The sequence below is a fragment of the Sinocyclocheilus rhinocerous genome, unplaced genomic scaffold (assembly GCF_001515625.1).
Source record: "Sinocyclocheilus rhinocerous isolate Xijiao unplaced genomic scaffold, SAMN03320098_v1.1 scaffold2503, whole genome shotgun sequence".
Lineage (NCBI taxonomy): Eukaryota > Metazoa > Chordata > Actinopteri > Cypriniformes > Cyprinidae > Sinocyclocheilus > Sinocyclocheilus rhinocerous.
In genome coordinates, this window is record NW_015664703.1 from 110,171 (window position 1) to 122,244 (window position 12,074).

At 36.5% G+C, this 12,074-nt stretch overlaps 2 protein-coding genes across 6 annotated transcripts in view; one reads left to right on the forward strand and one right to left on the reverse strand.

Annotated features, from left to right (window-relative positions):
- Window positions 1-1,197: 1,197 nt before the first annotated feature.
- LOC107730407 (rho-related GTP-binding protein RhoB-like) lies at window positions 1,198-1,862 on the reverse strand. Its single transcript, XM_016541254.1, has one exon. It carries the CDS (start codon window positions 1,790-1,792, stop codon window positions 1,202-1,204), a length of 591 nt encoding a protein of 196 aa, XP_016396740.1. The 5' UTR covers window positions 1,793-1,862; the 3' UTR covers window positions 1,198-1,201.
- A 5,414-nt stretch (window positions 1,863-7,276) lies between these two features.
- Window positions 7,277-12,074, forward strand: part of LOC107730406 (pumilio homolog 2-like) — a 63,467-nt gene continuing 58,669 nt past the window's right edge. For 4 of the 5 annotated variants that reach the window (XM_016541249.1, XM_016541251.1, XM_016541250.1 and 1 more), the window contains exons 1-4: window positions 7,277-7,467; window positions 8,539-8,905; window positions 9,285-9,353; window positions 9,551-9,656. In XM_016541249.1, coding sequence (XP_016396735.1) covers window positions 7,283-7,467; window positions 8,539-8,905; window positions 9,285-9,353; window positions 9,551-9,656 — 727 coding nt within the window. In that variant the 5' untranslated portion in view covers window positions 7,277-7,282. Of the gene's footprint in view, window positions 7,468-7,521; window positions 7,557-8,538; window positions 8,906-9,284; window positions 9,354-9,550; window positions 9,657-12,074 lie in introns of those variants that run through there. The other variant, XM_016541253.1, reaches the window with a different exon arrangement.

Here is a 12,074-nt window from a genome sequence, read left to right on the forward strand (position 1 = left end):
ATTAAGGTGATATTCTCTTTTGAAGGACCTCAATGTTTATTGTGATGTCTTTAAAATATGCATAATTTGTAATTAATTTAAAAATAAACAAACAAATTAATACAATTAATGAAAAACCACACATTAATTTCTGCAGACCCTAAAGCTATAGACAGTTTGTGTGCACATCAACATTCTGGTGTCAAGTGCAAATACTATATAAATATTTAAAACTATTTTCAAGGTATTAAATTGGGTTACCACTTGTGCTGAAGCAAGACCAGCTGAGAACCATACAGTAGGAAAGGTCACTCTCAGACACTCTATCCCTATCAGACACTTTAATAATTTTAAAATATGTTTATTTATGAGTCATTTGCAAGCAAAACCACCCATGTATTCACACTGCTTTACCTATGCATTTAAATCTTTCTATAAATACATGAAAGCAACAAATTCACAGAAATAAAAGCAAAATAGCTTGTTCAAAGTATATTTAAAATGGTTTGATTGAGGCCTGTTCAGTACATTTCATAAACTGAATACAGGCATTTGTACAGTAATTGTTGTCTACCAAATAAAAATTTTAAATTGACCGGTCACATTAGTATGTCCTCAGCAGTTCTGATTCATTCTCTGAAACATTCATTCTCTTATGGTGTAATATTTAAACATTAAAGGAGGCAACTATTTGTTCAACTGTACACTAACACCTTGATTACACCTAAAACAGTTGTTGTCATACAGAGCACATGTGAACCTCTGTTTTGAGAAAGTATTCCTGCCAGTGTATTTTAATTCATTAACAGACAGCAACATCACGATGAGCATGATAAAGAAATCAATTGCTTTCTATCTCTTATCATGTAATTCAGCATAATGTGGTTCATGAAAAAATAATCAAATAAGAATCCTCTACTCACAAAAACAAACCTGTGCCAACAAACTTAAGCTGTGAAGCCTATTGGTATTTAAACTCTGTGGGCAGTCCATTTACCATGACCAACATGCCACAGTTATTAAGCCATTCACATAATTTATTAATTGGCCAGCCTGGATGTCTTTTAGAGTGGCTCATATGACTTTAGATAGCTTTGAAATATTGACCTCACAATACAAGCACAGTGTGTTCTATGAGTAAAAAAAGTCACTTTTGCTGGCATACCCGAAAACGCAATCTTTTCGAGGAGGGTGTCTTTTGTTCATAGGTTTGTGAAGTTTTTCACATGAGTCGGCAACAGTTCAAACAGCCAGCGGGTGGTCTTGGTCTTCTCTGTAAGGATGCTCGAGTAGCGGTCTCAAACACTTCCCGAACCCCCTCTTTCGTTTTGGCAGAGCACTCCATGTAGTCGTGCGCTCCGATGCGAGCAGCCATGGCACGTCCGTCCTCCGTTCTCACTGGCTCCCGTTTCATTCTCGACAGCTCACTTCTCACATTGTCATCGCTCCGCAAATCTTTCTTATTCGCCACCAAAATTACGGGCACATTAGGACAGAAATGTTTCACTTCCGGCACCCACTTTTCTGGAATGTTTTCCAGAGAGTCTGGACTGTCCACGGAGAAGCACATGAGGATAACATCGGTGTCCGGATAGGACAAGGGTCTCAGTCGGTCGTAGTCCTCCTGCCCCGCCGTGTCCCATAAAGCCAGCTGAACTCGTTTGGAGTCCACTTCAATGTCTGCCACGTAATTTTCAAAAACGGTGGGCACGTAAACCTCTGGAAATTCATCTTTGCTGAAAACGATTAACAGACAAGTCTTTCCACATGCCCCGTCCCCAACCACCACCAGCTTTTTACGAATACACGCCATCAAGTGTTACAGTACCTGAAAGTAGCGGAATAACGCTTACAACTGCGTAGGCAGCAGGGTTAAACATGAAACAAGATGTGTCAGTACGGACTTTATAAGCGCTCTGTGAGTTCTTAATATAGCAGTCCAATCAGTGTGAGGGAGTGCCTCTGATCTCACTCTCTTTCCACATGAGTCAAGTTCTGTCGGGACAGTTTTCACTGAGCACAAGCAGCCTGAAAAAAAAAAGTTTTTAATACTCCTTCTTTATTATGTTGGCTTCAGCTGAGAAAGACAATGTAGAACTATAGCCAACCTATAGGGGGAGAGCGGGGCACAAAGTAACACTTTTAGACTTTCTCAGTTTGTGTAAATCCACATGGGGCTCAGAATATTATTTTTTTATCCACAGTAATTTTACACTTGACTAGTTCAAATATGTCGCTTTGTTTCATAATTACAGTGTATACGTTTTTCTTTATTTACCCTCAAAAACTGGAAGTGAAATGTGACAACATGCCCCGTAGGTGTATCAAAGCATTAAAAAACGATCTGGTCTGATAATTAACAGATTGGAGATGAAAATAACAGCAGATTTGACTAATTTTAAATGAATAATAAAAACTGAGATGAAAAATTTACTTAAGCCAGAATTTTTATTTTACTATGGTAAAATAAATGTTCAGCGATATCTTCAAAAGATTTTTGAATTTTGGCGCACATTTCTTTCTATATAATGTTGATATGGTAACTAATAAATACTGTAAATTTTGTTATGCTAGCATGTGTGGAAATATTCAAACCACGTGTGTTACAACTAACCCGCGTTACTTTGTGCCCCGCGCTCCCCTAGACTCTACATTCTGTGATTGTAAATTTATGAGATTTTTGGAAGTTTTAATAGTCTGTTATAGGAGAACCGTAAATCCGACCAGTTGAAAAGGTGTTGCACCAATAACGCTTAGATCTAGATGAATTAAACACAAAACTTACTTTTTTTTTCTTTTTAAATAAGCAGACCTACATTTTTTTATTAAAATTGTAAGACAGAGTTAGCCTACTTTAATCCTGTTGCTCCATTACTTTACACTTTATTTAAATCTTAGGACAGTGCTGCTCTGTCACCAGCGGAGGCAGCCACTCTCTGCAGCGAATCATACCTGTTGTTTTTTGTTATCTGTCTTTTTTTAGGGGTTGTTATTGTTAAGATTTTCAAAGATAAATGACCTAAAAGTGACTGGGCAGACCAAACCGTAAGTTTAAGTTAAGGCGTAGAGACTTGAAACTTTGAGGGATGGTAGTACCCACTCCATCTAAGACACCAAGGCTCGCCCCGATCAGCCTGAGGGGGGCACTACAGCAATCAAAAGTAAATCACTCATAACTCCTAAACCGCTTGTTGCAAACTCAAGTGTCTTATATCATGGGAATCCCTGACTCAAGACGAATAAAACGCATGATTCGAGGAAATTTCGACTGTTTTGGATTTAAAAATAAAAATAAAAAAAAACCTTTTGCAAAAAAAATAAATAAATAAATCAGTTTTTCGTCCGGTCGGAACCAAACCAGTGCAGAAAATTTATCTGGATAGTGAATATCAATAATTATCAATTAAAGTATAGTTTTCGACTCACCATAAATGCTCGAAAGAGGCTGGGACACTTTTCCTAAAACGGCTCTAACTTTTCAACGGAATGAGATATTTACACCAAACTCTATACACATATGTAAGACCTAAATCTGAGGTTACATGAGAAAAATCGCAGAGTTTGGCCACTATAATAGGAAAAAAACATACAAATGGCTACGCATCTGTTTTTCAGACTGACTTGAAAATTCACATGCAATGTCTGTGTCCAAAGTGCCACGGCTCTCTATGAGCACATTCATGTATCTCAAAAAACATGGCTGCCATCAGCCAATGAAGTTTGAGCACCTATTAGATGAGGTTAACGGAGGCCGATCGGAACGAAACGTGGTGGGCCTGTTTGACTTATGGCCCTAAAGCTCTGTGAGAAATTTGAAAGAAATCGGCCACTGGTGGGCGACAATGCATATATAATAACATGCAGCATGTTATTATAAAATATTATAAAATATATAGACAAATGTACATAAAATAAATAAATTTAATGAGTAGTTTTTGAGAATTTATTCTTCACATTTTGGCACAATGTATTTTTGTCTACAAAACTAATTCAAACATAAGCATAATTATCAAAAGGTTTTCATAATTATGTATGAGAAGTAAATTCAGTCAAATATGTCTAAACATTTTTGCATTATAAGAGTCAGGGTAACAGTAATGTTGGAAAAACAATTAGGCCTATAGCCTATTGCACAAGAAAAAAAAGGGCTAGATCAATTTGAACATTATCTTTGTTTACAATGTGCAATGTATGTGACATGTACCATGGTCTTGTTCTCAGGGGAGGATTTAGGGGCTGGGGGCCACTCAGGGGCGTAGATTACGCGGGGGACGCGGGGGACGTGTCCCCCCCCTGGACTTGAGTTTATGTTTGGGTCCTACCTATGCTAATGACATCAACTAGAACATCAAGTAGCACAAAATGCACACAAATTAAAATATGTTTTGAGGCTCCTAGAACAATTAATATGCCTAGACTAAAAGTTTAGAGGTAATATTAGAAGTATTTTTAAATTTATTGTCATATCTGTGTCCTCTTATATTGTTGAATTTAATAAATGAATTCAATCAGAATAAAAAGACAATGCATGGCTATTACCAATCAAATTAAATCAGTATCAACAAAGTTCATCTTTGAATTTACACATACTGTTTAATGTAGCTCAGACATGGCATGAATGGATTTACATATTTTACACATATTGTTCAAAGACGCTGACTCTTTGAGGAACAAAACTCATAAATCTGAGCACTGAATCACATCTTGTAACATTTATACTGGTATTTAACTGAACTGAATCAACATTAAACGGACTCGTGCTGAATAACAACATTGCCTATTGTAAACTGCCTATAGCTGATCTGTTAACTTCACACTGTCATTATGAACTGTCTTTTAGAGCTGCTTTACTGCAGAAAGTCTCCATAGCTGAGTTTCCATAATGACTTCTGCTATTTCCTGTTTATTTCTGTGAAGCTGCTTATTTATTGAACTATTGTATAAAATAAATGTCACATTTGAAATGTTTGGAAAAACAGAATTCTTGCCTGTGCATAACTCCTATTTCATAGGCTTATAAAAAAAAAAAAACAGAAACTCATTAAATAGCCATTTTTTAATCATTGTGATGACATTTCTGCCCGAGTATAAAGAGCAATCAAATCTTCAGATCTCATAATTTAGTGCAGGGGTGTACAATCAAGCTCCTGGAGGGCCTATGTCCAGCAGAGTTTGGCTCTAACCAGTATTTCCAATATTATCAATATTTTTCTAAATATGCACATTTTTTTCTCGGCTACAATCCTTAATGGAGCTGTTTAAAGTAGCCATGTGATCATAAATAAATGGGAGCAGGCACGATTCAATATGTGTGGCCTTTTTCTGTCAGGGATAGACAACGTCGGTCCTGGAGTGCTGCTGTCCTGCAGAGTTTAGCTCTAACCTTAACACGCCTGAACAAGCTAATCAATGTCTTTAGGATTACTAAGGCTACAGGCAGGTGAGTTTTTTTTTTCAGGGTTGGAGCTAAACTCTGCAGGACAGCAGCACTCCAGGACCAACATTGCCTATCCTTGTTGTATGTGAAATAATGACAAATACCAGTTTGACAGTGGAAAAGTGGCTAATAATTTCTGACTAGCGTATAACTGAACAAATCAAACAAATGTGAGCGGGAAAGGCCCCCTACTGGACAGGGCCCATGGTCCTCAGCCCAATCAAGCCCAATGGTAAATGCTTGTTTTATTGCACTATGAAATGTTAAGTTGCATGGAACACTTTATTCTGACTGGCCAATTGTGTCATTCAGGGGTTCACACATTTCTGAATAATCGCTGATGTCCAGGACAATGCTTATTTGGAAATCTATGTTTCATAAATAACTGATCTTGTGTTTTGTCTCTCAGCATTCTCTACAAATAAGCAACTAAAATAAGTACAATATATACAGCCATGCAGATGTTCAGAAGAACAGCACAACTGAGAGTGTAATACAGTTTTCATACAACAAGAAATTAAGATTTGTATCTTACATATCCGAGCCAGTAGGCTACTGTGTTTTCGTTTGTCTGTCAAGAAATCAGTTCCAGATTAAGACAAAGCAGGATCAATGATTTAGTGTCTCCATGCAACACAGTAATGGTGTTTAGTTTCTGAATGAATCGGTGTTTCAGTTGAGAGAATAAACAATGACTTAATTAATAAAACACAAAAGACTTGTGGGGCATTATGCCAATTATAAATAATTGCTCTAATCAGTAGGCTATTTAATCTTTCAGTTTATTTATTGAATTGACTTGATAAGTTGCCATGTAATAAGTTTAATAATACAATGTTATTTTTAGGGGTGTGCCCGAAGCCGAATAGCCTACCTTATTCGGAAAGTTTTATTTGTGTATATTTAAAAGGCAATGATTTAAACCTTATAGGCTACTATATGATACACGAATGAATGGAATAAGCACAGCGTGATCATCAATCAAACAGCCGTGTTGCCGTCTCATTTGTCAAGCTGCATGGCATGACTTTATTTATTGCTGTCCAGTTAAAATAAAAAGGTGCCTCTTTTTATTGTAGTAGCCTACATATTGCTGCCTTTAAGTGTACTCCTGCCAACCAGTAAACATGTCAACCTTCATAAACTTCTGACGTCCTGGGTGCTAACAGCAATTTAGAAAATGTCAGCCATTTATATCAATGGAAATGAGAGATGAAGGCCGTAATACTAACGTTGTCCACCAGAGGGAGGCACAAAACAACAAATTATTTTAGATCATACAGTTTTACAATCTGTGTAAATGGTTCAATAGATTAACTATGCATACAATTCATTATAGTTTCATAAAGTTTAATAATGGCTAAAACAATCTAAGTCTAATCTGTGATCTCCAAAATGCCTTCATATTTATATATCCTAAATAAATTCAGAAAACATTTGTCAAGTCAGGCATGACTGAATTTGTGGTCCAGTTAAAATGAAGAGACAATATTATTTGTCTATTGTAATATAGTACATAAAATAATACTTCCACAGAAAGACATTTAAATACTCGTATTGTTTGAAAAGGGACGGCTATTATACCATAACTGGCGTTCGTGCTTGACCCCGATGATGGCCGCTTGTGGCTAGATTTATTTCGGAAAGAAATGTAACGTCTGCTTTAAAAAATATATTTTTTTTTGCACTTTAAAGTTACATGAGCACTCTTATATTTATATAACATAAAACACTTAAAGAAACTTAAACTTGTGCCATTGTATTAAACATCATACAAATTGAAAACATTGAAAACGGTGGTCTGCGTAAAGGTCGGTGAAAATAAATGTGATCATCTGAAATTTTAGTGTGCAGGTCTGATGTTGGATGCGTTGTGTGTGTGAGAGTGTATGCACAGGGGAGGAGGGCACCAATCCTCCCAAACTCCTACACAAGCGCCTCCAACACCTAATCATTAAAACACACACGCACCCTATCTCCACGGATACTAAACTTATACACAACACCGCGTCCATCGAAGCATCGGGCTTGAACATCATCACACACCACGCGTGAGTATGACCAGATGTAATGGATATATAGGAGCGCGAACGTCAATTGTTGCCCCTTTTGTTTAGGGGCTTAAGCGGGGGGCCATGTTGTGAGTTTATCAGCCAAAGGAAACGGGGCTTTATAAATGGATTCTTGTGAAATATCCTCGTCGTTGGGTTCATAACAGTGAGGTCGACGTGTAACGTTAGAGATGTATAATTATTTGTAAATGGTTATTTGTAAATGATTAATTGGTTGTAAAACGAACTTTTAGAGGTGAGAGGCCTGTGTGTTGTTTTATCAACAAAGCGTCTCGCGCACTAGCAGAAACAAACACATTGAAGTCAGACTTGCAGGAATTTTTTAGTACACATTTGGATTTGCTATTCAGTTGCAATGTCGCATATCAGTTCAATGACGCTATTGAATTTTAAATATAAATAAATCAGGTTTTGTTTTAAAACAAGCCCTCTCTTGCGCTGACTGTTAGCGAGGTGCTAGCTGGCAGAGTGACGGGCCCTGCGATGCTAACAAACAACAGACAGACCGATCAAATATAAACCAAACTGAGATCAAATATTTAAGGATTTACGTTAGTTGTGAGCTCGAAGCATCCAAGGCAAAACAGCATTATTTTACATCTAAGATAAATCCCACATTCACCGCCGTCCGTCGTTTATGTGTTAGCCGTTAGCATTCTGCTATCCCTGTACACCCAAAACATTCACATAGAAACGCGTGATTTTAGGCCTTTATTAAAACGCATTTACTTTGTCTAAAATCTTATGCGTTTAAATGATCCTGCTTTTAAAAAACTGAGTAAGCAAGGTTTTGTTATTGGACACATTTTTGAAGATAAGAAATTATTCTGTGGCTTTGTTCTCTTTGACAATTTATGTAGTTTTATTTGTCTGTATTTGTTTGCATAGCTTAGTTATATTTGTGAACCCTACACACATACATTAATAGGATACAATTTAGTCAATTAATTAATCATTAACATTAATCATTAATTAATCCCATGGAGGCAAATAAACTTTTTAAATGGCATTTAACTTAACTGGAACTTAAAACAGCACGTTTTTCTGTAGGTTTTTCCGTGGAATGAGCATTCCATGCAGCATCTTAGGTATGAATGACGTGGCCTGGCAGGAGACGCGAGGCGGGATGCTGCACACAAATGGTGTGCCAGAGACCGGAGGGGTGAGAGTCCATGCGGGGGCTTCACTAGCCTCAGTGGGTGGTGCTGGGCAGGGACCTGGAGGAGCTCACCCTCTGCCAGGGATGGACCGGGTGGCAAATCCCAATCCCGGCACCCCACAGCCTCCACTGAGCGGTCGTTCCCAAGATGATGCCACTGTGGGCTATTTTTTTCAAAGGCAGCCTGGGGAGCAGTTGGGTGGCTGCACTGCAAGCAAACACCGCTGGCCCACTGGTGATGGAAACCATGTTGACCAGGTAAGAAAGACCTCAGCCTAACCCTAGTACAAAGGAATGGAAACACTGTACTCTGTGATCCTTAAATAGTCTTTTTTGACATCTTTTGAATTCTTGTTCTATATGCCTGATAAGAGTTTTTGGTATATTAACTATTGTTACACTGAAAATTTTAGTGGGTGTCTTCTGTAAATCATGACAAAAAAATGTATGGTAGTCATTTTTGGCTCAGAAAAAAAAAATGTAACAGGACACATTCTAATGTATGAAAAAAACTATTTAAAGCAGTATTGTTTTGGTGCTTGAAAACTATATATATATATATATATATATATATATATATGCATGTATGTATGTTGTGTACAAAGCTGAAAAAAGTGTCAAATGTCTCTTTGTGTAGGTGCGCACTGTGGATGAGATGAATTATGATTTTCAAGCCTTGGCTCTGGAGTCTCGTGGAATGGGTGAGGTATGTTATTAGAGTCTTTTAAAAGCCATGCTATTATGATTCTGAGTCTAATAATCCTATTGCATCCTTTTTGACCAGTATCACAAGTGTTGAGTTCCGTATAATATTTTAACGTATGTTAACTCCACTAGTTTTTTCCTGTTGTTTGGATGCATATACTTTGCAAAAAGTGATTGCCACGTTGACCTTTTTTGCAGCTTCTTCCTGCAAAAAAATTGTGGGAATCAGATGAATTGGCAAAAGATGCACGTAAAGGGATGTTGCTGGGTGAAGAATGGAGAGAGAATGCCTGGGGTTCTTCCCGTAAGTTCTTCTAAAATGCTACCATGTTTTGATCATGAAATATAACTGATGAAACATTCATGCTGAGATAAAATTGGAGAAGTTTGACAAATTATGCTTCAGAGAAGGCTCACTTTAGTTTATAGGGCCTTTCGCACCGTGTGAACCTTTTCATAGTACCAGAACTAATTGTGGAACTACTCACTTTTTGGCGTTTTCGCACTGCCGGAACTGGGTGCGATTTTAGTACCGGACTGCCTTTTTCGAGAACCAAATTAGCTCCTACTCCTCCGGCTTATGTCACTTAGTACACATTCGGTGCGAATGCAACCCTTTAAATGGTACTGGGAAATAGTTCGCGCAAAATCGTCCCAGTACTTTAGTACTGTACATTTAGTTCTGGAACTAAAGCGGTGCGAAAGGCCCTTATGCTAAAGGTGTACCAAATATTTGTAGCTATGTTTTTTTTTGTCTATAATTTAATTTCTCCAAATAGTTAGCACTTAGTACATCGGAGATTGTTTCAAAGCAGATTCACAGTATTAAACAGGAAAGAGACAGAATCAATGATACAAACTTCAAAAATGATGCACATACAAAATTCTGCTATAAAGCAGCTGTGGCAAGTAGTGTTGTCAAAAGTACTGGTGCTTTGTTACCAAGTCGATACCTACATTTTTAAATTGTAACGAGTTTAGGTTGTACAGGGTCAACCCAGTACCGGGCTGATAGGTGGCTGCTTTCAAACATTCCCGTATTTGTGTGAGCACTCTATGAAGAGCGAATTGTTTTTTTAATTAAACTTCTTTTTTTCTGCTTTCCATTTTTAACAATAACTGATAAAACTTTAAATACAGACCAGTTGTGAGCTCTGAGGTTGTTAATTAGTTGTATATGCTTTTCTTTAACCCATCTATTCACATTAATTCAACTTATTTTTAAAATAATTGTGTTTAATAGAATTTGTGGAATTGGAATTTGTGGTGGAAAACTACATTACCCATGATTCTGTACAGAAAATCCCCCCCAGTCAGAGAATCACAGCCAGTAAAGCATGCCAAATATTTTTTGCAGTTATAATATATTAATATATATAACTTCTAATATATTGTTTCTATAGATATAACCAATAACCTTTAATAAATAGTTTTATATTTCTCCATAATCTTTAATTTGATTAATGTAATTTGCAGTGCTTTATGTGATTGTTGTTCTTTCACTCACTAAAGCAGTTAAGTGCACAGTCTTGTACCTTTGTCTTTTGGTCTGATTTTCATTTATTTTTAATTCAAATAAAATGTTGTAATGTTGTGATTCTCCTTGTAGCTGGTTGGCTTGGTTCATATAACTCTTATAATATAAGCTTATAAGTCTTTAACTAAGACTTTAAAATCCCTAAAACTGTGACCTGTGCTGGCAAAATGACTTGCAATGAGCAAATTTTAAAAAAGGAGTTATTTTTATGTTCACATTCTCCATTAAAAGACCTTCAGAATGATGTATGATTTGTTGGAATCGGACGAAAAATGACTGATCATGACTTGATGTCGATAGAGTCAGCAAAGTCAATATTGAGAAAAATCAAGTTAGTTTTCTGAAGATTCCAAAGCAAAATCACGGAGCAACGTTGCATCTTTTCCTCCAGTTCTTTTCTTAATAATAATTACTGTATTAATAATCACAATATAGCTATATTTATTTTATCTTTGTTATTATAAATAAGAACAGATGCAAAAATAAAAGTAGAACAAATACAAGAAAGAAACTAATAATGCATTACCTTTTTCATTTTACATATAAACAAAAGCATTCAAGTAAGAAAAACAAATAATCAAATGTAAAAACCCCTTTAGTCTGTTAATTACAAATAAATTGATTGTTAAAACTACAAAAGCAGTTCAATCAAGAGCAGCGAGTGATTCACTCTTTTCTTTTATTGATAGATTAACATTAATGAGGCGGCCTATATATTAAGACCTACTGTAATGCACAGATCTAATATAATGTTACATATCAGGGCCCGTATTCACAAAACATTTTATCTTACCACTAAGAGTTCTCCTAAATAGAGGTAAAAGTTTTTTTACTAAGAGTTTTCTCTTAACCTATTCTCAAAGCTTCTGAGACAAACTTTTACTAAGGAATAGAGAGAAGTCTTAAGCTAAGAGTAAGGGCGGGGTTGACCTCGTTGCTATGGATTATGTCAGCATGCTTACTAACTATGCCCACAGTGGTTGGCTGATAGGGGAGGGGTCTCTGTCAGAGATTTATTCATAGAAATATTGTAGATATTATGTTGCCATATTGAGATAAAGGTTTAAAAATAAAAAAAAATGCTCATTCAAATAAAGATTTAAAAATGCAGGCTAAGTGTCACAAATTAAACAAGTATATGTTCAGTTAATTGTCAGCCTCTTACATGTGTGCTCCTCGTAAACA